This window comes from Elephas maximus, chromosome 19 (assembly GCF_024166365.1).
Source record: "Elephas maximus indicus isolate mEleMax1 chromosome 19, mEleMax1 primary haplotype, whole genome shotgun sequence".
NCBI classification, from domain to species: domain Eukaryota; kingdom Metazoa; phylum Chordata; class Mammalia; order Proboscidea; family Elephantidae; genus Elephas; species Elephas maximus.
In genome coordinates this window covers 43,163,999-43,190,582 of record NC_064837.1, presented here as the reverse complement: position 1 = coordinate 43,190,582, position 26,584 = coordinate 43,163,999, and the positions used below count along the sequence as shown (strand labels likewise).

Here is a 26,584-nt window from a genome sequence, read left to right as displayed (position 1 = left end):
CCGCTTGCGGTATTTCTATTATAGCAGCACTAGATGATTTAGACACTTCCCAAAGCTAAAAGACCTTCTGGAAGCTGGGATTAGAGTTTTATGGGAGTCTCTTTTCCTTAGGAGCCCTGGTGGCGTAGTGGTTACAGCAATTGACTACTAGCCAAAAGGTTGGCGTTTTGGCAGTCTGCTTCTGCAGAGATTTACAGCCTTGGAAACTCTACGGGATCACCATGAGTCGGAATCAACTGCAGTGGATTTTGGGTTTTAGTCTTTTCCTCTAGTTGACTCTGAGCTCCTAGAGGGTAAGAGGAAATGTTTATTTTCTTCCCTATCTCCCAGAGCTCCTGTGGCAGCCACAGATGTGAACTGTTCATATCCATCTTCAGGAAAGAACTTGCTGTTCACTGGCAAGGAGGGTAGTTAACTGACAGCCTCCAGCTGCCTCACCTTCAGCATCCACTTCGATTTTCTAGCTAAGGCCACGCTTTTCCCAGGCTGCCTCCAGCCAATGAATGAGCACAACATGGTTACTAGGGCCTGGCTATTTCTGCCCAACAAGAAACTCCTCTCATGAGCAGTCTTTGCCCAGAGGTTTCCATTGGCTTGGCCAAGGCTTTGTCAGATCTGCGTCACAGTCTGAAACCCTCTCAGCCCAGTCCTGCTTCCTTCCCCTTCATCGTTTACAGGCCTTACAACTGCCCCCTCGTACATTTCACGTTCACATTATTAATGGATATTTGCAGCTGTTTCTTCTCATTTTGAGTCATGCCACATCAGCAAATGAAGGTCCCAAAAGCCTGACTCCATCCATGTCATTAAGTTCAACTCTACTTTGAGGCAGCTCTTTCTCAGTGGTATTTTGAGTGGTTTCCAATCTGAGGCACTCATCTTCTGGCACTATATCAGAGAATGTTCTGCTGCTGTTCATAAGGTTTTCACTAGCTAATTTTTTTCAGAAGTAGACTGCCAGGTCTTTCTTCTTACTCTTAGTCTGGAAGGTCAGCTGAAAACTGTACACCATGTTGGTATCTGAATACCAGTGGCATAGCTTCCAGCTTCACAGCGACATGAAAGCCCCCACAGTATGACAGATTGACAGACATGTCTGTTTTTAAGTATCTAAAAGTTTTAAAGTGTTAAAAAGCAAAGATGTCACTCTAAAGACTAAGGCGTGCCTGTCCCAAGCCATGGTGTTTTCAATCACCTCATATGTGTGTGAAAGCTCGACATTGAATAAGGAAGACTGAAGAACTGACACCTTTTGAATTACGGTGTTGGAGAAGAATATTGAATATACCATGGACTGCCAAAAGAACAAACAAATCTGTCTTGGAAGAAGTACAACCAGAATGCTCCTTAGAAGCAAGGATGGCAAGGCTTTGTATCAAGTACCTTGGACATGTTATCAGCAGGGACCAGTCCCTGGAAAAGGACATCATGCTTGGTAAAGGAGAGGGTCATCAAAAGAGAGGAAGAAGCTCAAAAAGATGAATTGACACAGTAGCTGCAACAATGGGCTCAAGGATAATGATTGTGGGGATGGCACAGGACCCGGCAGTGTTTTCTTCTGTTGTGCTGGAACCGACTCAACGGCATCTAACAACAACTGCCCCCTCCCTCCGAAAAACTTCTTGCACTATCTCCATCTCAGTATCTGCTTCTTGGGGGCCTAGATGACACAGCACCCACCCTGGGGTATCATAAATGTTCAGTCAACCTTCATGGAGTGAACTCAACTGGAGACTTCCTAGAGGGTAGCGGGAGTTTGGTGACTGACCGGGAGGGCAGGAGAGGAGAGGCTACCCTCAGTGAAGGTCTACAGGGGCATGGACAAGGGGCCATACCCCTCGGGAGGAGCCCAGTAATGGGGAATTTACAGGGAGCCCAGGGATTGGCCAGCCCTGCTAGCATCCTCCCTGTCTCCTCCTGTCTGGGGTAAACCCGAAAACCGACTGCCTCAGAGTTGATTCCAACTCATAGCAACCCTATAGGACAGAGTAGAACTGCCCCATATAGTTTCCAAGGAGCACCTGGTGGATACGAACTGCTGACCTTTTGGTTCACGGCCTTAGCACTTAAACACTACGCCACCAGGTTTTCCCTGTCTGGGGTAGACTGCTGCAAAATTCAGAAATGGCCCAGGAAACAGGGTCCAAAGAGCCTTGGCCTTGGACTTGGTTGAATGGGGTTCAAGCTGTAGTTCTTGCTAGTTAGGTGACTTTATACCCTTCTCTTCTCTGGGGCTGTTTCTCCCATCTGTACAATGGGTACAAACTACATCCCCATCACCTCAGAATTGACTGAGAAGACACTAGTTTACAAGGGCACAGTGTTGGGTAGTTTAAACGCATAATCTTATCTAATTCCACAGTGGCCCTGTGAGGGAAGTATTATGACCTCCATTTTATAGGTGAGAAAACTGTGGTGCAGAGAGGTCAAGGGACTATCCCAGGAACACACAACTAGCAAGCAGGCAGAGCTGGGACTGGACGTGGGTTCTGTCTGGCTGTAGTCCCTTCGCTATTTGACATAGTTACTGAGTGACCACTACGTGCTAAACTTTGGGTTGAGAGGGGATCAGGGAGAGGCGATCCCTGCTGTCATGGAGCTAGATTCTGACAGTGAGTCTGAGAGCGAGCATGACGACAGGCAACCACATAAACAAAATAACTCCAGACTGCATTAAAGCTCTGGAAAACATAAACAGGTGCGTTTATAAACTTGAGAATACAGAGGGGTACTATTTGAAATGGGTGGGAGGGGAGCCAGGGGCAGCATCTCCAAAGACTGAGACCCGCAGGATTAGAAGGCCCCCAAGTCAGGGCAAAAACTTGGCTTGTTCGGGAAGTGATGAAGGCCCAAGTGGCTGCTACGGAGCGCGAGCGTGGGCGAAGGTCATTAGGCGCGGGTGGGGTGCAGGCACGGGCCACCGGGCACCTGAAATCCATGGGAAGCCATTCAGGGATTTTCAGTAGGGGTGAATGGAATGATCCCTGCGGCGGCTGTGTGGCCGGGCAGAGGGAAAGGCGGGTGGCTGGTCAGCAGGCCGCGGCGGGAGTCCGGGGAAAGTGCTCGCAGCCGGGACGCCCCCTCGCCTAGTAGCAGGGCGGGGCGGGTCACGCAGCCCCTACATCCTATTTCTCCTCGTCTCCTTTCCCCTTGTCCCGGCACGGCCCCCACGGCGAGATCCCCAGTTTCCACCTCTGCCCTGACAACCCACATGGAACGCAGCGAGCAAAATCCCCTCACCCCGCCTCCACCCCGCTGGTGACGTCACGGCCCTCGCCGGCGCCTTCTGTGACGTCACGGCCCGGGCCCCTAGAGCGCCTTTCGGAGCTGTTGGAAGGAGGAGCTGCCTGCGGCGTGGGCGCGGCCAGATGATGAAGAAGGTGGTGTCCAAGCAGTCTCCGCCCAAGTTGTTCGGTGGGTGTGCGCTCCCGCGCAGGGCGCCGGTTGCTATGGATACAGCGGCGGCCGCTGGCGGGCGGGCGCGCGCGCGCGGGGTCGAGGGGGGCTGCCCCTCCGGTTACTTAGCCTCGGGTCGGGGCGGCGCGGGGCCGGTTTCACAGCCCAGCCGGCACCATGAAGTCTCTGAAGAAGGACTCGCGCCTCAGAATACCAACAAACAGATTATTGGAGTCCGCAGAGAGCTGGAAAGGTTGGCGCTGGCTGCCTTGGGAACTCAGGAGACCCGGACAGGGCAGGGGTGCTTGGGATGGGGGGTTAGCACGCGGGGTTTGGAAGATTGGGTACACCAGAGATATGGGTAAAAGCCCCTGAGGCATGGGGTGCAGGATACAGGAGCTTTGGGGATGATGTACAAGATGGAGACTCCCTAAGGGAGGGGCATAAGGCATTGGGCCTTGGGGGGATAATCAGTGCACTGGGCCTTGGAGGTGATGTACAAGGCAGGGACTCTCAGGGGAGGAGGTACAGCCCACCGGGCCTTGGGGGTGAAATGGGAGACTGACAGAGGGGTTTCAGGGATCAGTTGTCAGGGAGATGGCATTGGGTGGGAAGGCATAGGAGATCCCTGCCTCTAACCAGGTCTTAGAGTCGGGCGCAGGAGACAGGATCCCCTGACCAAGTAGAGTGCAGAATTGCCAGGGTAGAGTTTAAGGCTAATAGGGCAAGGAAGTAAGGTCATTGGGAAGGGGAATCAGGGAAGAATATAAGATACATGTTGGGGGTGGTAAAACCAATGACCTTGGCGGGGTTCTTTGGAGGGTGTCAGCTAGTAGTCCTGGTGGAAAACCCAAAGAAATGCCTGACATGACTAGCTCTGTGTCTGACTGCCTTTTCCCACCATGTGCCCTTTCTGGTCCAATGACACCTGTCCAGCTTGTTTAATGTGGATAGCCACTGGACATGACTTCCTTCCTGGTCTCTGCAGCGGCACCCTGGTTGCTGCCGAGAGAGCCACAGGTGCCTGACAGCAGACTGACTACCATGGACATCCTCCCATGTGCAGCCCACCCCCTCATGGATCTTTCTTTGCTGTTTCCATTTATTGAGGGCCTGCTATGTGTGGGCACTGCTCTGGGCACCAGTGGTATCAGTATTAATTATGTGGCCCCAGCCCTCAAGAAACTCAGGAGTCTAATGGAGACACAGAAGAGTAACTAGAAGAATGTGGAAGGATAATGAATGCAGTGTTGTAAATGCTGTCATTTAGGCACCTGTCAGGGGCTAAGAGGGCTCAGAGCACTTGACCCAGGCCTTGGATGGTAGAGCTGGGGGGAAGGTTTTCTGAAAAAAGTGACATCTGTGGCCAACCAAAAGAAAGGGGGAAGGGATTGCTTTTCCAAGTCGAGTGAGCAACTTGAGCTGAGGCCTAGAACTGTGAGCACATATGGCATGGTGGCCAGGGCAGAGGAGGCAAGTATGGAGAAGGATCAAGAAGGAAGCTAGAGGGGGCTGCACAGGTGGGCAGGGGCCAAAGGGCTTTATGGGTTATGTCAAAAAGTTGGGACTTGCTCCTGCAGGCCCTGGGGAGACCCTCCCTCAAAGCTGAGGAGAAAGTTCAGTGTGATGAGAGGGACAGGCCTGGAGTCACTGGGGCCCATAGGAGGCCTGGACAGCTAGCAAGAGCTTAGTTGCTTTTCAGCATGGCATTCTTTTATGCTTCTTCATAGTATGAAAGTCGGGTTTTGTCTACGTTGTGACGCTGTTTCGTGGTATACTTCTTTAACAGTTAAGAGAGAAATATCTGGTTGCCTTTCCCAAGGGCAGTCAAGGGCTCTCCTTGATCCTGCCTCCTACTCACCTGGTTTCTGGGAGATCTTATCTGATTTGAACTTCCTGCTGTAAACAAATCAAGGAAAGATTTTTCACTGCATATTTACTTTTAATAAGAGGAAATTTCGTTTGCTTAAATAGCCCTTGAGTTAAGAACATGCACTGGAGTGAGGAGGGAAAAAAACAGCGTTTAGCATGCAAGATACCTTCCCCACCCGCAATAGCTCAGGCAAAGCCTCTAATGTAGTACTAGGGTGATACTTGTGCCCTCAATATAATACAGCTAATCAACAGATATAATCTTGTGCTATGTCTTTTCCAAGGTTTCTGAATTATAAGCAAAAAGGCAAGCAAATATTGTGGCTGCAAACCTGTTTAGGGACCTGAGCCATTTTGACTCTGAAGTTTCTCCCTGCTCTGGTTGTTAAGACTCCCAGCAGTACCAGTGTCCTCTTCCCCCTCCCCTTCACTGATTCAAGCTCTGTCTTGGTTGAGACCAGTGGCTTCACTAGGGGGGTGCAGGGGGTACAGACCACACTGAGTGACACTGTCAGAGGGGCTGACACCAAAATGACTGTCTATAAAATTTTTGTGCATTGTTTCAGGAGAAATTTATTATTTTTTTTTTAATAAAAATATCCCTATAGTTATAACAACAAAAAAAATTTTTTGTAACCCTAGCTTGCTTGTATCAATATTCTACAAGGCTAAAACTCTATGCTAATTTACTTTTTGGGCCTTTCCACGTGCTCCAGTCAGAGCTGTCATTATTACCCAATTACAGTGACGCTTCGAATCCCATGGTTTCGTCTGACTGTGCTGTAAGCATGAGCTGTTGTTTTCATTGCTGCAGGTATTTTTATAGTCACTGATTTTGTCAAATTTTCTGCTGTTGTGGTAATTAGTGTTTGTGAACCTGTATCAATAACTTTTTTGAGAATGAAGTAATAAAGGAGAAAAATCAGAAAAGGCTTCCACACAGTTACTAATAATGTTGTAATTCAATGTAGAAAGATTTTACAAAAGTTTTGTTGTTAGTATTCACATAATCTAAGCAATATTACATTTAAGCAATTTACAACTACATTTATCACATATTATTCTGTGATTAAAATTGATAATAAACTAACATGTATATCCATGGAGGAAGGTGACACCATGAGTTATCACACTGAGTGATACCAGTCCTAGTGACACCACTGGTAGGGACAACCCCTCCTTTGGTTCCCCTAGCACAACCATGAGGTCAGAATTTCCCAAAGGCTTTAATCAACACTAAAAATAAAATAAAATTTTGATAAGACAAGAAGCAGAAAAGCAGAGTCCAGGTTTCGTTTCCCTCCATAGCTTCTTCCCCGCCCACCTCCCATGGCAGTTCTTGCCTGAGTCCGGGTCTGCTTTGGTCCCTCGGAAGCTAGTACCACTTCTATGGGCACCCTCCTGATCACCTTCTGCCTTGCCTAGCTCTGGCAGAGGTGTCATCTGACTACCCCTGAAAGGTCTCTTCGACCCCCTCAGCTGTCAGGATCAAGGGCCCACCAGGAGCCTCACGCAGGCCAAAGAACGCACTTCAGCTTTAGGCCTGACAGGACCAAGGTAAATGACAGGAAGTAGCTGGGCCACCATTGGCTCAGCAGTGAGACACACTTCAGCCTTGCAGAATCCTCCCTCCAGCAAATCCTGAAGTGACCTCCAGGGGATTACCCTTCCTCCTTGGTCTGAGGGCTTGCATCTACTCCCCCAGTCCATGTGGTTCACCCTCATTGGATGAAACACTCTGCAATGCTGCTTTCATCAGTCAGGGACCAACCTCCTTCCTGCTGACAGGAGGAAGATCAGATGCCTCAGCTGTACATTACGAAGCCATCATGCCCTGGTCCCCGTCTCATCCCCAGTATCACACCCCACCTTCCCTGTAAGCCCTCAGTGTCACCATGCCACACACATGCCACACTCAGCTCTGCCTTTGCTCTGACTGGAACACCTTTCTTTCACCTGGAACACCCCTATTTGTTGCTCCACCTGTGCAAAGCCTTCCTATCCTCCAACCCTAACAGCCTGTGAAGCCACTTACTGACCCTGCAGCTGTTCCTCTGAACCTTTCTTTAGAGCTGTAAACTGTGTGATCCACCTTGTTCTGTCCCTTCCTTGATGTCTAACCAAACCTATTGCCTGTGCCAGTAATTTACACACATATATTGTTGATTAGGGTATGTATGTGTACTTGTTGTGTTTTTCATTTCCAGAAGCAAAGGACCATATTCTTAACATTTCTTACCATCTTCCCTGTGGCTTATAGCACAAGAAGCGTGCTTAATATATATTCTTTGGGATGAATTTATAATTTTTATGAGTATGTATTAACTAGAATACACCATTCTCTGACTAATGTGAGCATTTATTGTACTATATTCAAGATAACTTCTCAGAAAAACCTCAGACCAGAGATTCACTGATCACTTCAGTCTGAAACAAACATGAAAAATTAGTTTTTCAATCACTCAAAGAGATGGGAGCTTTGACCTCAGAAATCTTCAGCGATGTTGAAAGTTTATGAATTTACATGGAATAATTAAACACCCATCAGTAAGAAGCACACATCTGGAGATGTTTAATCTTTTGGGAAGATGGAGACCCGGGTGATAGAGGAAGCAAATATCCTGGAACATAGAAATAATTAAAAAATATGTAAAAGGAAACTTCCAACTGGTACCAGTTCTCTTGGGCTGCTACCAACTCTGGTGACTTTATGTAGAAGGGGGAGAGGAAGTAGAAATCAAAACCTAAGGCTGCATCTCCATACATGGTGGCAGATCGGATCCCAACTACAAGGGTTGAACCGCTCAGCCGTGTGTGTGTGTGTGCATGCACATGTATGTGTGCACAGAGCCATGCAATTTAACCAACAGATATTCCTGAGTTTCTGCTGACCCCATTGCTTTGGGACACATAGGCTGAATTTAGAGATTTTGAGTTATGTTAGAAATGATTCTGGCTTTTTTTTTTTTTGTCACTGTGGGCATTTCCTTAAAAAAAAAAAAGCTTGATTTTTCTTAACAAAAACACCTGCCTTGGTGTTTCAGTGATATTGCCTCTTAAAAATTAGAGGCAAAGAGACTTGGAGAAACAGTAGACAAAACCAAGTTTTGTTTTAATTTGGCAGGACTTAGGTGTTCTTTCATTTTGTGTAGGGTCTCAAACCATTCTGAACCGGAGGGCAGAGGAGGGGAGGATACCAACCAGAGAAATAAATTGTATTTAGAATTGTGAAACCACCTCTGTGCAAGGATGACAAGGAGTGTGTCCTTGTTGGAAAAAACCTGCTTCTACCCGATGTGTTCTTAAAGGTATGCTCTATTCTACCAAACTTTCAGAGAAGAGTTAACACCACTACTAGTAAAGGTATTTCAAAGCATAGAAAAGGATGAAATACTACCTAACTCATTCTATGAAACCAGCATATCCCTGCTACCAAAACCAGGTACAGACACCACAAAAAAAGAAAATTACAGACCTATATCCCTCATGAACGTAAATGCAAAAATCCTCAACAAAATTCTAGCCAATAGAATTCAACAACATATCAAAAAATAATCCACCACGACCAAGTGGGATTTATACCAGGTATGCAGGGTTGGTTCAATATTAGAAAAACAATTAATGTAAACTACCATATAAATAAAACACAAAAACCACATGATCTTATCAATTGATGCAGAAAAGGCATTTGACAAAGTCCAACACCCATTCATGGTAAAAACTCTCAGCAAAATAGGAATAGAAGGAAAATTCCTCAACATAATACAGGGCGTTTATACAAAGCCAACAGCCAACATCATCCTAAATGGAGAAAGCCTGAAAGCATTTCTCTTGAGAAACCAGCCAAGGATGTCCTTTATCACCACTTTTATTCAACATTGTGTTGGAGGTCCTAGCCAGAGCAATTAGGCTAGACAAAGAAATAAAGGGCATCCGGATTGGCAAGGAAGAAGTAAAATTTATCTGTATTTGCAGATGACATGATCTTATACACAGAAAACCCTAAGAAATCCTCAAGAAAACTACTGAAACTAATAGAAGAGTTCGGCAGAGTTTCAGGTTACGAGATAAACATACAATAATCAGTTGGATTCCTCTACATCAACAAAAAGAACATCGAAGAGGAAATCACCAAATCAATACCATTAACAGTAGCCCCCAAGGAGATAAAATACTGAGGAATAAATCCTACCAAAGATGTAAAAGACCTATACAAAGAAAACTACAAAGTACTACTGCAAGAATCTAAAACGGACCTACGTAAGTGGAAGAACATACCTTGCTCATGGATAGGAAGACTTAACATAGTAAAAATGTCTATTCTACCAAAAGCCATCTATACATACAATGCACTTCCGATCCAAGTTCCAACAACATTTTTTAGTGTGATGGAGAAACAAATCACCAACTTCATATGGAAGGGAAAGAAGCCCCGGATAAGTAAAGCATTACTGAAAAGAAGAAAAAAGTGGGAGGCCTCACTCTACCTTATTTTAGAACATATTATACAGCCACAGTAGTCCAAACAGCCTGGTACTGGTACAACAACAGGCATATAGACCAATGGAACAGAATTGAGAATCCAGATATAAATCCATCCACATATGAGCAGCTGATATTTGACAAAGGCCCAGTGTCAGTTAATTAGGGAAAAGATAGTCTTTTTAACAAGTAGTGCTGGCATAACTGGATATCCATCTGCAAAAAAGTGAAACAGGACTCATACCTCACACCATGCACAGGAACTAACTCAAAATGGATCAAAGTCCTAAACATAAAGACTAAAACGATAAAGATCATGGAAGAAAAAATAGGGACAATGGTAGGAGCCCTAATATAAGGCATAAACAGCATACAAAACATTACTAAAAATGACACAGAGAAACCAGATAACTGGGAGCTCCTAAAAATCAAACACCTGTGCTCATCTAAAGACTTCACGAAAAGAGTAAAAGACCACCTACAGATTGGGAAAGAATTTTCAGTTATGACATCTCCAACCAGCGCATGATCTCTGAAATCTATATGATTCTGTTAAAACTCAACCACAAAAAGACAAACAACCCAATCAAGAAGTGGGCAAAGGATATGAGCACGCACTTCACTAAAGAAGCTATTCAGGCAGCTAACAGATACATGAGAAAATGCTCTCCATCATTAACCATTAGAGAAATGCAAATTAAAACTACGATGAGATTCCATCTTACTCCAACCAGGCTGGCATTAATCCAAAAAACACAAAATAATAAATGTTGGAGAGGCTGCGGAGAGATTGGAACTCTTATACACTGCTGGTGGGAATGTAAAATGGTACAACCACTTTGGAAATCTATCTGGCAATATCTTAAACAGTTAGAAATAGAACTACCATACAACCCAGAAATCCCACTCCTCGGAATATACCCTAGAGAAATAAGAGCCTTCACAGGAACAGATATATGCACACCCATGTTTATTGCAGCTCTGTTTACAATAGCAAAAAGCTGGAAGCAACCAAGGTGTCCATCAACGGATGAATGGTTAAATAAATTGTGGTATATTCACACAATGGAATACTACGCATCGATAAAGAACAGTGACGAATCTGTGAAACATTTCATAACATGGAGGAACCTGGAAGGCATTATGCTGAGTGAAATTAGTCAGAGGCAAAAGGACAAATATTGTATAAGACCACTATTATAAGATCTTGAGAAATAGTATAAACTGAGAAGAACACATACTTTTGTGGTTATGGGGGGGAGGGAGGGAGGGGGGAGAGGGTTATTTACTGATTAGTTAGTAGATGAGAACTACTTTAGGTGAAGGGAAGGACAATACTCAATACACGGAAGGTCAGCTCAAATGGACTGGACCAAAAGCAAAGAAGTTTCCGGGATAAACTGAATGCTTCAAAGGTCAATGGAGCAAGGGCGGGGGTTTGGGGACTGTGGCTTAAGGGGACTTCCAAGTCAATTGGCAAAATAATACTATTATGAAAACATTCTGCATCCCACTTTGAAATGTGGCGTCTGGGGTCCTAAATGCTAACAAGCGGCCATCTAAGATGCATCAATTGGTCTCAACCCACCTGGATCAAAGGAGAATGAAGAACACCAAGGTCACACGACAACTATGAGCCCAAGAGACAGAAAGGGCCACATGAACCAGAGACTTACACATCCTGAGACCAGAAGAACTAGATGGTGCCTGGCCACAACCGATGACTGCCCTGACAGGGAGCACAACAGAGAACCTCTGAGGGAGCAGGAGATCAGTGGGATGCAGACCCCAAATTCTCATAAAAAGACCAGACTTAATGGTCTGACTAAGACTAGAAGAATCCCGGGGGTCATGGCCCCCAAACCTGTCGGCTCAGGACAGGAACCATTCCTGAAGCCAACTCATCAGACATGGATTGGACTGGACAATGGGTTGGAGAGAGATGCTGATGAAGAGTGAGCTACTTGCATCAGGTGGACACTTGAGACTGTGTTGGCATCACCTGTCTGGAGGGGAGATGGGAGGGTAGAGAGGGTTAGAAACTGGCAAAACGGTCATGAGAGACTGGAAGGATGGAGTGGGCTGACTCATTAGGGGGAGAGTAAGTGGGAGTATGTAATAAGGTGTATATAAGTTTATATGTGAGAGACTGGCTTGATTTGTAAACTTTCACCTAAAGCACAATAAAAAGTATTGGGAAAAAAAAAAAGTGTGCTCTGGCCACCACCTGAGGCTTTTGTCTCAAGTCTGTTTCCCTCCATTCCCACCAACCACTGTCATCATTAGTCACTTCATTACGCAGGAGACTCCTAAATCGTCTCATCCTCAGTCTTCCAGGCCCTATTCATTCCTCACCATGTCATTGCCCCCGGGATAAAGACTGAAATCCTTAATGGGGCTCACTAAGCTTTTCGTGACACACCCCTACTTCTGTCTCCAGGCTCACTGCTTCTTGCCTCCACCCGTCCGCCTCGTCCGCCTCACTGTGCTACACTCTAGCTATTTAAAAACACCTGCTTTGAGTTTCAGGAATGTGCCCCATTGTCTCGCCTCCAGTCACTGTTAAGCTATTCCCTTCGGAATGCCTGCTCCCCAGTGCCCTTTCCCTCCTCTCACTTCTCTCCATCCTTCAGTTCTCAGTTCAGACATCGCTTCTGTAGGAAACCCTGCCTGACCACCCCACAGACTGGGCTGGGCCCCCTGGGGTGCTCCCGGAGTAACCCTAGTATAGTGTGTTTGACAATCTGTTTCTCCACTGGGCTCTCTTTGAGGCCTGAGATACCCACTTGTATCTTAGTGCAAGACACATAGAAAATGCATTGTATTTATTGAATGAAATAGTGTGAAATACATGATCAACAGTGAATGGTCTTCTTAACGCAGAAGAGTGGATCAATGCCAGCCCTGAAAGAGGCTGAGGAAGCAGCTAGTCCAGTTGTCACAAACCACTGTGCATCAGAATTACCTGAGGATCTTAAAAAGATACAGCTCCTCAGGCCCTGGAGCCACAGAGGAGTCAGGAAGCTGTACTTGTAAAGCTCCCCAGGAGATTCTGAGGCAGACATTGATTTTTGAGAACCACTGATTTAGTCCAACCTCCTTATTTTACAGATGGGAAGCCTGAGGCCTAGAGAGGTTAAGTGATGTACCCAAGGCTGTCCACCTGGTAGGGCCTGGATGGGCACATAGGTCTTCTGACCTCACTTTGGGCTATAGCAGCCTCAGTCGTTGTGGAGGGCCAGGGGGAGTAGGGTAGAAGACCTTCAAGGGAGATCTGTTGCCCCAGGGAGGTGCTGTCCAGGCACCTCTGCTGTCTGTCCAGATGGTCAGCTCTGTCTCCACCATGCAGTCTAATATATATATATATATATATATATATATATATATATATATATATATATATATATATATATATATATATACAGAAAGAACTCTTTAATCACTTATAACTTTCTGCTGCTTTTCAGAAAAGAAGCGGGCAAAACTACCTGAGCAGCCCACACCCCCTATTCAGGAAGAACCAGAGCCTGTTAGCAATGTCCTACAAGGAGATGACATCCTTGCCTTAGCCATTAAGAAAGAAGACTTGAGGAAGGTAAGGACGAAGTGCAGGGTTTCCTTACTGCCAGAACTTTTCCGTGCTGACCTGTGAGGTCTAGAACATCAACCAAGTCCACTTTCACCACTGGCTCCTTGCTCATAGAGGGAGTGTCTAATGCCATGGAGAAATCCATTGAACACACATACCTTTCACTTCAGCATTTAAAGGAATCTACTCTGTTGTTTTTTGTAACATTTTTGAGATTCATACAGAATCGCAGGGGAAATGAGATGATGAGGTATCTTGTTTCCCACTGAAGCAGGTGCCCTCACGCCCATTCTACAGATGGGAAAATGACTTGAAGGAGCAAAGTTACAGATGGGGATAAAGCCCCTAAATGCCAGCCCCATGGAAGAGTCGATACTTCTCACCAGACATGGAGGCATACAGTGTCATTTTTTTCCTCCAGGATATCACTGAATCTCATGTCTCTTACTCAGGCTTTTCCTTGACAGAACATATGGGCAGAGCTGGGAAACAGATTTGTCAGCCCTCAGGGATTCCACCAAGAATTAGGACGGAGGAGACGGGGTGCTGTTTTTCCTCCTCCAGTCTCAGGTGGAATTCTCTGTTTTGTTTCTTTTTTAGCAACACCTTCCTCGCCCAGAAATGGAAGATAAACCTGCCATTACCCAGAAAGTTATCATCCGTAAACTCAAACCCAAGGACTCTACCAGGAAGGTCTGCCACTTAGTAGCACATCCTGCCACTCCAGATGCAGCCACTAAACCCCTGGACTACTCCGGTATGCTGACCTTGGCCCTGGCGTCCCTTGTCTTGGATGCCAGGTCTTTGAGGCAGGTCTCTATTGCAAGTAACCCCCTTAAAGAGCTTACATCAGTCTTTCTCCTTCCCTCTTCCCCACCCCTTGCCTCAGGCCCTGGAAATAGCATCGATAACAGTGAACAGATCCTGCCACACCACATCTTGGGGAGTCTTCAGGACTTTAAGAGAATTGCACTCGCTCGAGGGAACACCCAGGTTTGTTTGTACAGAGCTGCCTGGGTGAGAAAAGTCACTGGAGTCATTGCAGCCTCGCCACCTGTCAGTCAGACAGGACCAGGGTTAAAGAGACAGTCCAATCTCTGGGCCTTGAGTCCAAGATAAGTGACTCTCCCCATGAAATAGCTGGATGTTTTAGTTGCAAGTCATAGAAACCACTCACTCTAAGCTGACTTCAGTTGAAGGGGGAAAGGTTTACTCTAAGGACACAGAGGTGCCTCATGGAACCCAAAGACCAGGGCGCATCTGGCTCCGAGCAGACTGCACCTAGGAGAGCCTCAGGCTCAGGGCTGCGCTCCCTCCTCTCCCTGTGCTCCTCTGTGCACCGGCTTCATTTACCTTTCCCTGAAGACAGGCCAGCTCTCCTCGGTCCACGTGGTGGTTTAGGGGCCAGTGGGTGAAGGGGTTAATTAGCATCAGTTGTGAGGGGAAGAGACACATTAAAAGCTGTTGAGTACAATCTTAGAACAAAGGTTCCCATTCTGGGGAAGATGGGACAGACAGCAGCTCCCAAGCCCTCTGGCTCTGTGATTTGTCCTCTGTACTTGCTACTCTGGGGTCCTGGAGAAGAAGGGTTCTCAGTGGGAGCAGCAGGGATGTCGGGCTCATGAAATCTCTGCTCCTTTGCCAGTTCAGTGCCTTCTCAGCACCCTCCATGCACCCACGTTGTACTTTTCAGCTGGCTGAGCTGATACACACCTCACCCTGTCTGATGGCCCTCATCTCAGCGAAAGAAGAGCCAAAGCAAAAGAAACCCAAAGCAGAGAAGGAACATCTCTGGGTCCCACCCCCTCAGCACAACTTTCTGAAAAACTGGCGGCGCAACATCACCCTGCGGAAGAAGCAGCAGGAAGCCCTCAGTGGTAAGCAAAGCAGACAGACTGCCCGCCTGGTCTCCAGTTGGCATCGAGGCTCTGCTGTTTTTCTTTCTCCCCACACCTGTCCAGAGTCTGGACTCAGGCTGACGCAGATGGAGTTTGTGCCATTTATTCCTAAGTGCTTCCTGCTTTTAAGCCTTAAACCAAAAAACCCATTGCTGTCAAGTCGATGCTGTCAAGTCAAGTCGACTCATAATGACCCTATAGGACAGGTGGAACTGCCCTATAGGGTTTCCAAGGAGTGACTGGTAGATTCCAACTGCTGACCTTTTGGTTAGCAGCTGAGCTCTTATCCACTGTGCTCTTAATAGTGGGTCCTAAAACCTGCCCAGTAAGTGGGTGCTCGGGCGCCTGCTTATGCTGGTTTGGTGGAGGGGCTGCATCCTTGGCTCACTGTTTCTAGAACACCTGAAGAAGCCAGTCAGCGAGCTACTGATGCACACCGGGGAGACCTACAGACAGATCCAGGAGGAGCGGGAGCTCATTGATCGTGCCCTTCCTACACAGCATGATGGGAAGGTAGGGAGAGCCTCTCCCCAGCGCCTGTCAGGAGGGGTCTGAACAAAGGAATGGTGTGTCTCAGGTTGCACAGTTGGGGAGAATATCTATCCATTGCAAAGCATTGTAATGCCCTCAGGCCTTTACTAAAAGATATCGTTGATCCCATTATTGGGTACTTGGGGACTGGTTGGAGTCCTGGGTGGAGCAGTTAAGTGATTGGCAGCCAACTGAAAGGCTGGAGGTTGGGGTCCACCTAGAGGCTCCTCAAAAGAAAGGCCTGGCAGTCTTCTTCCAAAAAATCAGCCATTGAAAACCCTATGGAGCACAGTTGTATTGTGACACACATGGGTTTGCCATGAGTTGGAATCAACTTGACAGGAAGTGGTTTGGTTTGTTTTTTGAGGGGAGAGGGGGTGGAGATGGGCCAATTAAGTCATTCAGCCTGAGGAGGAAAATGTCATAGGTCCTGAATTATTAGAATGATCTTAGCACCTGTCTCCTAAGAGCTCAGACTCCAGCTGTTGCATTCTCCAGGACACCATATTGTGTTGTGGTATCTCAGTGCAGTGCCTGTACCAACCCACGCCATCTTCCCAGGGGCAGGTAAAGGTTACAACAGGGCATCCTGAAAACAAGAAAGCACACGCTTCCCTTCTGCCAGGAATTCTTCAGTGATGGCCATGATGAGTTCCCCAGACGGGGAATCTGCAGTCAGGATGCTTGTCCTCCCAGACTGCCCACCAGCACCTCCCCAAGGTGTCAGGATGACCTGACTCTCCTCTGTTCCTCCTTGCCAGTGCTGTGAGGAGAGCAGCGGGTTCTGGAATCGACTGGAATATGTGGGAGATGAAATGACAGGTCTGATCATGACGAAGACGAAAATTCAGCGTGGCCTCATGGAACCAATCACTCACATCAGGAAGCCCCAGTCCATCCGGGAGGAGATGGGTGAGGAGCAGGGTATCTTGTGGCTGGCCTAGGAGGGGGGACTGTGTGGTCATAACCCGCACGGCTGGTGCGAGACAAACCTGGGATCAAATCCTGGTTCAGTCATTTACATCCGTGTGGCCTTAGGCAAGTCACGTAACTTTTCTGAGTTCCAGTTTCCTCTTCAGTAAAACGGTGATAGAAGTGGTATAAGAAACAGAGCAGGGGTGTCGGCTGTGGAGCCACGCTGTCTAGTACGGCAGCCGTGAGCCACGAGTAAGCTACCGAGCCCCTGAGATGTGACTGGTCTGAACTGGGATGTGCTGTTAGTGCGAAATACACACTGGGCTCCAAAGATTAGGTTGAAAAGAAGTCTATTTTATTAATAGTTTTTATATTGATTACATGTTGAAATGATATGTTGGGTTAAATAAATTGTATTATTAAAATCAATTCCACCTCTTTCTACTTTTTTTAAATGTGGCTACTAGAACATTTTCAGTTACATGAGTGGCTTGCTTCTGTGGCTTGCATGTTTCTATTGGGCAGCATGGCTTTTGAGCCCGCCAGACTGCCTGGGTTCAGATCCCAGCTGCATTGGGTTTGTGACCAGAAGCAAGTTATTTCACCTCTCTGAACCTCAGTTTCCCCATCTGTAAATCCTTACAGGGTTGTGAGAGGGTTAAATGAGACATCATAAATATTAAGAGGTCCTACCCCGTAGTAGGAGCCCTGGTGGTATCGTGGTTAAGAGTTATGGCTGCTAACTAAAAGGTGAGCAGTTCGAATCCACCAGCTGCTCCTTAGAAACCCTATGGGGCAGTTCTGCCCTGTCCTATAGGGTTGCTGTGAGTTGGGGTTTTTTTTTTTTTTTTTACCGTATGGTACCCACTCAGTAAAAGGTAGCTGCTATTGTTAGTATTATTGCAATGCCAAGATTTGGCTCTGCGGAAGCCAGTTTTGCAGGAGTCCTGTGTGGTACTGCCGAGGTCTGGGGTAGGACTGGAGTCCAGTGGCCACAGGGAAGTCGTATTTTCAGCCTTCCCAGAAATGGTGCTGGGGTGGGCACACTCAGAGCCCTCAAGAAGTGGTGGGAAACGGGCAAGACAGCAGCCTTCGCTGAGGGTCCTCGGACCTTGCTGTAGGATTACCAGCCCAGAAAGATGCTTGGTACCGCTACACCTGGGATCGGAGTCTGTTTCTGATCTACCGACGCAAGGAGCTGCAGAGCCTCCTGGCCGAGCTGGATTTTAGCCAGCAGGTTGGTAATGCCCCAAGCCCGTCTGAAGCTCCTTTGGGTGGTCCCTGTCTTCAGTTGGCTAATCTTTCCTTTCTGGTCTCTCTGAGGATATTGATGGCCTGGAGGTGGTGGGAAAAGGGCAGCCTTTCTCATCTGTTACGGTGGAAGACTATACACCGTTTGAAAGTACCCAGGAAAGCTCCTCTGAAGACACAGTGAGCTTGTGAGTCAGGCCTGGGTCCTAAGGAGAGAGGCTGAGAGTGTGTGGCTTCCCCCAGCATCCCAAGTATTAAAGAACAGGCTGCCTTCCCGAAATCAGGGTGCCTCCATCCCGTCCTCTCTCTGGTGGCTGCCACCTCCTCTTCTAGCCCATCCCAGCACCTGTGCTAGCATTTCTCTTCCCATCTGCTCCTTTCCAGCAACCAGCTGCTAGTGGGGATTTCCTGGACATTCCTTTGCTATTAAATGGGATACCTCCAGACTCTCCCACTGCTGTACATAGTGAATGGCTCTGTCACCAGGACTTGAAGAGTCACTGGATTTCTAAGAACCTCCCACCAAAAGGAATGGGTCAGGAGGAATCTAGGCTGGAGTGGAGCTGATTGCATTCCACTAGAGTGCAGAGCTGGTCTCTTCTCAGACTTCCTGGCAGCCATTTCTGTGGGTTCCATGTGGCATGACTGTGGCAGCTTCAAGGAAAACAAGTCATTGGTTTCTCTTACAGAGACGTAATGGCCAATTACCCTGATGTGACCCTCATGCCTATTCTTGGCCCTTCCCTACTGTTCTGTGGGAAGCCAGCTTGCTGGATCAGAGGCAGTAACCCACAGGACAAGGTAAAACAGTCTTCACCCTCACCCTCCTGCTGGAAGGGCTTCCTTGTGGGTGCAGTCCCAAGGTGACTGTAGCATTCACAAAGAGTCTGTTTGGTCTCCTGTTTGCCTTTTTATCTGGTCACATGTTTAGCAACACTAACTCGAATAAGAATAAAATCACAAGGCTGAGAAGGGAGTGTCATAAGCTATTCAGTTTGTACCTAGCCGCCAAGCATGTAAATAAACCATCCCAAACAGGTATCACTTCAAGAAGGTTCTAGAATAGACCTTCCGATGCTAGAAGCAAAAATGTTCATTGGATATAAAGTCTGTTTTATCTTGTCTTTTTACTATTGATGGCAACCTCAGAGACAGCCACTATCATGGCATGGTGGCACTCTATCTGAGGATGGCTAGGTTCTGGAGGCCCGGGACACGGAACTTTCAGTGTTAAAACTGGGAAAGTCCTAGGCAAAAAGGGATAAGTTGGTCACCCTAGACCAGGGCCCCCAGCAAAGACATTTCTCATACTTCCTCCTTCCCCAGAGCCAGATCGGAATTGCTGCCCGCTTGACCTTTGAAACCCTAGAAGGAGAGAAAACATCTTCAGAACTCACCGTGGTCAATAACGGCACAGTGGCCATTTGGTACCACTGGCGGCGGCAGTCCCAGCTGCAGTCTTTCCAAGACCTGAGGAGAAACAGGATGCAGCGGTTTTACTTTAACAACCGGGCAGGTACCTAGGAGAAGCTGCTGTACTCACCAGGTCCTGGCTGGAGCTGGTTTTGTCCTCAATGTCTGCGAGAAGCTGAAGTCTAGTCAATGCCCAGCTCCTATAAGTTTGAGTCCCTCTTACCCCTCAGCCCCTCCTATTTCTCCTGTGAAAGTCTGTAATTGCCTAGCTGTTCCTGTCTGTTGGGCAAAGGGTAGAACTCTTGAGAACTCAAAGAGGCTAGCCACTTGGGAGCAGAAACACATAGTCTAGGGGTTCAGTTACCTGTATGCACAGGCCTGGGGCCAGGATGATGAATTGTCCCTACTTGCCTGGGACTTTCACAGTTTTGGCACTGAAAGCCAGGCACCTCAGGAAACCCCTCAGTCCTGGTTACCCTCCCTGGGTCTCAGTTAAATGTATATGCATTTGCTTGGGGCTCAGTTAACTTTATACATGCAGGCTTGGGGCTCAGCTAGCTTGTATTCATTAGAAACCTCTGACTTTCTGCCCCTCTCAGGAGTGATTCTGCCTGGAGAAACTAAAAAATTTACCTTCTTCTTCAAGTCTCTGAATGCTGGGATCTTCAGGGAATCTTGGGAGTTTAGAACTCACCCTACCCTCTTAGGAGGTGCCGTCTTGCAGGTCAATCTCCACGCAATCTCCATGACCCAGGATATTTTTAAGGATGAGAGGCAGGTACTGGAGGTAAGGGACCCAGGATCTTTCACCCATGGACACCCATGGCAGTGTGGCAGGGATCTTACTCTCCCAAGCCAAGAGATGAATTGCCACTTTTCACAAACAGGCAACAACTCTTGCCCAACAAACGCTTCCCAGGGCTTTGTGATGTGAACGATGGGTGGGCAGGCAAGGTGGGGGCAGCTTTTGGCCCCACCATGCATGGGGCCCCACTGAGTTGAAAAGAAATGAGACTGAGCCTTAAGATGCAGGCCTCGTGAAAGTACTTATTTGAATCGAAATAGAATGAAGGACCCTTCATACCAGGAGTTGCATTTAACTGGCAAGACTTCCAACCCAAACCAAACCAGAGAGAACAGTATACATAGTGGGGCATGTCTACCCCCATTCTATTTAGTAAGCTGACCCCTTGGAGAGAGTAGAGGGAGGCCTGGGAACATGCTGTCTCCCAGTTAGCTGCACAGTGTGCCCATCTTGTGTTCAGTGGGGCTCTGTGGAAAACTGTGTTTCCTAATTCATTGTGGCCCCCAAACACATGCCAACTACTTCAGCTGGGGCTCAGCCAGCAGTGATCAAAGGTAATTTTGACAACATGTCATTTCTGCTTTTTTCACTGACTTTAGGACCTAACACTCATGTGAGCTACCCCTCTGTGTGTTTCTGTGACACCGACTGTGCAGCCAAGCCAGACAGGATGTTACCACCGCTCTCGGCAGTGTTCAGACTGCTTCCCCTTCTTCCTCATCTGGGGAAATGCTGTGTAACCTCCTGGTCCGATGCAGGAGCACCCTCTTCTCTGGGACGGGCCCCTCCTCTGCATCCTTTTCCTCCTCTTTTAGAAAACAAGGATGCTTGGAGAGACATAGAGGTTTTTTGAGTCTGGGAGTAGGGGCATGTGTATATGAGAGAGAGAAATGGCAGGGACTCAAATCCGAGGTGGCACAAAGTCCTGAGGGACCTAGCTTCCCTCAAGGATATAATATGGGTTTTGAAAGCCTGGGCTGCCATCTTCTCTTTTCCAGCGTAAGCTGGCTGCCCATGAAGCCATCACCATTGTGGAGAGTGTGCTGCAGGACCTGCTGAGGGGGATCCTGACCCCTGAGCGCACGCCATCACCTGTGGACGCCTATCTCACGGAAGAGGACCTGTTCCACCACAAGAATCCTCGGGTACAGGCCCTACCTCAGCCTCCGCCCCACGTGCACACCTGGATCATGGGAATAGCAAACGCTTCTATGTGCCAGGGCTGTTCTGAGCCTCTTAAATGAGTAACTTGCTTTCTCCTCACAGCAGCCCTGTGAGATGGGCACTATTGGTATTCTTACTTTACTTTGAGGAAACTGAGGCACAGAGAGGTTAAGGAGTTTCCCGAGATAACTCAGCTAGTAAGTGGATGCTCAATGAGAACAGAGCTTCTCAAATTCCTTCATTCAAACTCAATCTTATTTGGAGGGCCTAATGTAAAAAAATACAAAAGCCTTAAATTGGAGATGCTTGGGTGAAAGGGAAGCGGGGAGCCCCTCTGGCCACAGCTGCTGCTGCTAGCTCCTTCCCCACCTCCTCCCTCAGTGTTCTTGAGAGAGGAAACTAGAGCAGGCTGGCTTGGGCCCCAGGTGCCCCACTCCTGGCCTCCCCTCATGTATCTTCCCTTGCCTCTGCTTCAGCTGCATTACCAGCACCAAGTGGTGCAAAACCTGCACGAACTGTGGCACCAGTACATGACCCCGCCCCCCAAAGCTGAGGAGGCCAGGCCAGGCGAGGAGGAGCAGCCCAGCACCAGGGCCCAGGCCACCCCGGCCCAGTCATCACATATGGAGAAGGGCTTCGTGAACTCAGATCTCTCGGCACACATGAAGGGCCCAGTACCAGAAGCCCAACTGTCCCGGTCTGAGAGTGAGGCCCATGGGGACTCCCGAGATTCCTCAGTGACCCAGAAGTCTGGAGGGGTGACTAAGCTTCCTCAGCGGAAGAGCATCATGGAGGAGATCCTGGTAGAGGAAAGCCTAGACTTGAAGAGCACCAAGAGCCCTTGGGAGCTGGAGAGCCTTCCCTTGCTCAAGTGGAACCTCTGCTTGGAAGACTTCAGAAAGGTGCTTCCCTGACCCCAGCAGGGGTTGGTGGAGACTGCTTCTGCCCTGAACAAATAGCTAGAGCCCCAGTGGTCCCTTTCAGCCCCGTGAGCAAAGAAACAAAACCTTCTGATAACCCAAAGAGAGTAGTTCCTTGGTATAGGAAGGGTAACCTCTTGACCCTGGCAAACCGTGGACAAGGGGTTCATGGGAACAGATTTCTAAGGCTCCCACAGAAGGTATCCCAGACAGACTGTCCATGGCTGCAGCCCCTCCTGGTTCATGTTCCCCTGACCCGCACCCCATACACCATGCCTGTCACTAAAGGGCACAGGAACCCTTGGTGTCCTGGGCAGAGCAGTTGCCCATGGTGCCTGTGACCCTGCCAGGCAGTGATGACCCTCCCTGAGGAGAGCCAGCAAGAAGACGCCCTAATCAGACTCAACAGAGGGGCTCTGGAGCTGTGCCAGGAGCAGAGGCCGCTGCAGTCTGACTTCCTGTACCAGACTTGGTAGGTGCCCCCACCAAGAGAGCCTGTCCCTTCCACCTCCCCTTTGTGGCATCTGGCCAGAAGCCCAGGACAGCCAGTCCCAGAGCAGGGCTCCCCTGGATCTCAGGTTGCTAAAAGATGCTGCAAATATTCCATGCCCTGGTATCTGCTGGAGTAGCTCTTGCTGCTGCCTGCTTCTCTCTGGGGAGCAATCACAGCTGGGTAAATACGTTGTCGTCTTTTTTTTTTTTTTGTCCTTCTTTCCCTGTTCCTTTTCAATGAGCAGAGGAATGAAAGAAGAGAAACCAAAGGGCTTCACTTTTCTGTTGTCAGCCTTCCCCACTGCCTGTGTGGAGCCTGCTTGGATAGGCTGAGGGACCTTTTACGAGGCCCTCTAAGTACAGCCCTGGGAGCCTTATGCTAGAAATCCCATGGGTGGCTTAGCCCTCCAGTGGAGCTGGACTGAAGTCGGAGTTTAGACTGCATTCATGGGCAACTCCTAACCCCAGTCTTGGGCCACTTTTCCTTGGCTGTGGCCTACGGAAGCCATGCCTGTCACTAGAGGACATAGAGACCCTTGGTGTCCTGAAGAAATGCAAGAGGGCCCCAGCAGTGGAAGTATCTGAGCACTTGCAGGGCCGCGGGTGAGCACTCGGCTGGTCAGGAGCATGACGCTTCCATGGGAGCTCCTGGTACCAGCATCTCTGACAGGCGGGATCTGAGCCTCTGTAGGTTCAAGGCCAAATGAGGGCTAATGGCTCTTCTCACATATGTCTTGTCTTGCCCTCTAGTTTGCAGCTGTGGCGGGATGTGATTGATAGTCTGGTGAGCTACTCCCTGTGGCTGAGGGCTCTGCTGGGCCTGCCTGAGAAGGAGACCACTTACCTGGATGTGCCAGATGAACAAGGTCAGACATGGCACAGCCACGCTCCACGTCATCTTCCACACCCCTCTGCCTGGCCTTCCTCCCCTGCTCCCTGGTCACCTCAGCTATTTATTTGTGCCCCTGTGGTGGGACCTCCACTTAGCTGAGCTGATAGAGGAGGCCCCTGCTACCCTTCTTCTATCTGCTGGCAGGCTTTGGGAGCCAGGAACTACCTTCGAGATCACCTCAGTTCAGTTCCCTCATCGTATATGTTGAGTCCCAGCCAGGGCAAATGACTTACCCACCTCATACATGGCAGGGTGGCAGGGCTGGGACTAGAACCTGGGTCTGGCTGCCTGACCAGGCCCCTTCACCTGTTCCACAGTCCTGCTCCACAAGGTCACACCACCTGAACAAGGGGCTCAAGGAAAGGAGCTCCCCTCAGAGTGGGCTCAGTTCCCAGTCTGTAGGAATTCCTCAAAGCCGCTAAGAGCAGCTGGCAGGGCCCAGGGCTCTTACCCTCTGCACCCCTCGTCTCCTGCCCTTGGTATGCTTGTGGCCTCATCTAGGGCACAGAGTGCCACGTTGTCTTCAACTCAACTCCTGTAGATCAGAAATCACCTCCCATCATGGAAGTGAAAGCGACTGCTGGGAGAGTGGGAAAGGAGGACCGGAAAGGGGGATCCCAGGAAAAGCGGCAACTAGGAATCAAAGACAAAGAGGATAAAAAAGGAGCCAAGTTGCCAGGGAAAGAGGCATGCTAGGAGATGGCCCCGGGACTGGGAAGGGCTGGGCGACGGCGGGAGGGCCTTGGAGGGCCTTGTGGACGGTGGGCAGTAGCAAAAATTGTTGCCCCGGCTCTCCCAGTGAGCTAGCTGCTGAGAATGCCTTGGACCTTGGGTGCCACTGAAGGCTGCACATGTCTCTCTCTCTCCAAGCAGGACCGTGCAAACAGCAAGAAGCAGAAAGCAAAGGATGACAAGAAATTAATGAAATCTGTGAGTCGGGAAAGGCTTTCCTTGGAGGATCCTGTCCCTGACAGTGTCATCCCTTCCCAAGAACCAATAGACCCCCTGGTCATGGAGAAATACATGCACAGGCTGCATATCGAGGTGAGGGGAAAGCCCAGCAGTCAGCCCTCACCTGGTTCACACCTGCCCTGCACATTCCCTTCCTCACTCATTCACTGTGTTTACTCCACCATCGATGAGCATAAGCACCTTACATGAGTGATTGAAGCAGAGCTGCCCTTGTGAAGGGCATCCTAATGTGGAAGACAGACCACATCAATAAGTAACTTATCTGGTATGCTAATTGATAAGCACTGTGGAAAAGGGAAAGGTAGGGCAGGGTCAGGGCAATGGGGAAAGCTCGGGTAGGGGCAGGGGCAAGAGTAGATCCCATTGAGAAGGTGACATTGAGTAAAGACTTAAAGGAAGGTGAGGAGTGGCCCTGTGGACATCCCAGGAAGAGTGCTGTAGGCAGAGGAGAGAGTGGACCAGCATGTCTGGAGGGGCAGGAGCAAGGGAGGAGGAGGCAAGCAGAGAGGTCCTGGGGGCAGGCCATGTAGGTCATTGTAGGCCATTGTTAGGACTTTGGGTTTTTCTCTGAGTTGAGAAGCAACACCAAGTTTTGACTAAAGGAGTGACATGGTCTGACTTAGTCTTTAAGAGATCACAGTGGCTGATGTTTGGAAACAAGACTGTGGGAACAGAGTGGAAGTCCTTCTCTTTCTGCTCCTTTCTCTTCCTCTCCATATTAGGTCCATCTGGGCAGATGTGTTTCTTAGGAGAACACCACGTAGGGTGGATTTCCATCAATAGTAAAGGTTTGGAAACTCTGGAGAGAGACTTTTGTATGGACATGAACTATTCCTAAGTAACAGGTCCTTAGAGATCCACCCAGGTGTTTTTGTTGATACTGTGGTTGTTTTATTGTTGTTGTTTGAAGGGGGGTGGTCCACAAAGCTCTGCCCACTATGTTAAGGGTCTAAAGGTGGTGCTTTGTCTACCTGTGTTGCATCTGGCTGGTTAGCTATGATTGGAGTGATGCTCCTGATCTCATTGGATCAGAAGCTCCACTTGCTGCTGGTGACATCACTGAGATTTCTGAAGGCTGATGGGGTCTAGAAAGTAATTAAAGGGCTCTGAGGACCCATAGGGTAGACTCTCCCTTGACTCTTTGCAATTAAGGATCAACTTGCCTAGGCTTGCGTGGTCCAGCCCTTTTGCAGCACACAGACTCAGAGACCTTTCAGTACATGGATCTGGGATCTTACAGGAAGAGAAGTTGGCCTCCAGGAAAGGTAGTGCTGGAGCTGAGCCGAAGCCCACCTGAGGGGCTAAGTGGGCACTGTTCTCTGGTCTCCCATCTGTAGGCTCTAATGTCCCCATAGGTTAAAGGAGCATGGCGCAGGATCACCCCCCAGTCTGGTTTGAAAAATAAAATTATTTGCAAAAACAAGTGTTCTACAGAAATATAACTTTGGTTTTTGCCCCACTCCAGCTGTTCTCTCACGGGGGTAGCTGTGTCCACTCTCATAGCATAGTTGATGCTCCCTTGTGTACATGTTGTCCGCAGAGAGAACCTTTGCCTGTGATGTGGGTCCTGTTCTTTCAGGTCTATGGGCTGCTGGACATCCTGGTGACTGACATGATGGTCCTGGCAGACGACCTTGGCCCCATGAAGAATGTTGAGGACCGTTTCTATCTCTGAAACTGAATCGCACGTCCCAAGCAGCCTCTGGGAGCCAGTTAACAGACAAATCAATAAAGAACCTTTAGTTTTCTGCCATTTCCATTGTGCCTTTGTGTCTTGGATGTTGGATTTTGATGAGCTTAATTCATGACCTAGGTCCTCCCTTGTCCTACCCTGTCCTCAGACTCCCCCTCCAGTTCCTGAAGCCATCCAGCAGGAGGGGATATGTGGGAGGATGGGCAGAATAGCAAGTTGGTGGCAGGACAAGGAATTAGGTGTAGGACAGAGAGCGTCACCCCTCATAATCTCCGCTTCTGGCCCTCCTGGGCCCACAT

General features: G+C 48.6%; 1 protein-coding gene across 3 annotated transcripts; it reads left to right on the top strand.

Annotated features, from left to right (window-relative positions):
• Window positions 1-3,330: 3,330 nt before the first annotated feature.
• On the top strand, window positions 3,331-26,337 carry MYCBPAP (MYCBP associated protein). 3 transcript variants are annotated; one of them, XM_049861113.1, is made up of 19 exons: window positions 3,331-3,414; window positions 13,218-13,345; window positions 13,940-14,096; window positions 14,229-14,332; window positions 15,033-15,216; window positions 15,635-15,750; window positions 16,530-16,680; window positions 17,805-17,920; window positions 18,007-18,122; window positions 18,624-18,735; window positions 19,261-19,450; window positions 19,947-20,134; window positions 21,151-21,297; window positions 21,793-22,218; window positions 22,587-22,708; window positions 23,479-23,594; window positions 24,162-24,307; window positions 24,494-24,664; window positions 26,172-26,337. In XM_049861113.1, the coding sequence occupies exons 1-19, from the start codon at window positions 3,369-3,371 to the stop codon at window positions 26,265-26,267; spliced, it is 2,832 nt and encodes a 943-aa protein (XP_049717070.1). In that variant the 5' UTR covers window positions 3,331-3,368; the 3' UTR covers window positions 26,268-26,337. The 3 variants fall into 3 exon arrangements, with proteins under 3 accessions (XP_049717070.1, XP_049717069.1, XP_049717071.1); XM_049861112.1 differs by lacking the exon at window positions 3,331-3,414 and adding an exon at window positions 3,476-3,649; XM_049861114.1 differs by lacking the exons at window positions 3,331-3,414; window positions 24,162-24,307; window positions 26,172-26,337 and adding an exon at window positions 3,476-3,649 and having other exon boundaries at window positions 24,494-24,631.
• The last annotated feature ends 247 nt before the right edge of the window (window positions 26,338-26,584 follow it).

Coding starts and splice junctions, on each gene's coding strand:
- MYCBPAP (XM_049861112.1), top strand. CDS start 3,574: ATGAAGTCTCTGAAGAAGGACTCGCGCCTCAGAATACCAACAAACAGA. Junction 15,751..16,529: donor CTACACAGCATGATGGGAAG/GTAGGGAGAGCC, acceptor CCTCCTTGCCAG/TGCTGTGAGGAGAGCAGCGG. Junction 22,709..23,478: donor GACTTCCTGTACCAGACTTG/GTAGGTGCCCCC, acceptor CTTGCCCTCTAG/TTTGCAGCTGTGGCGGGATG.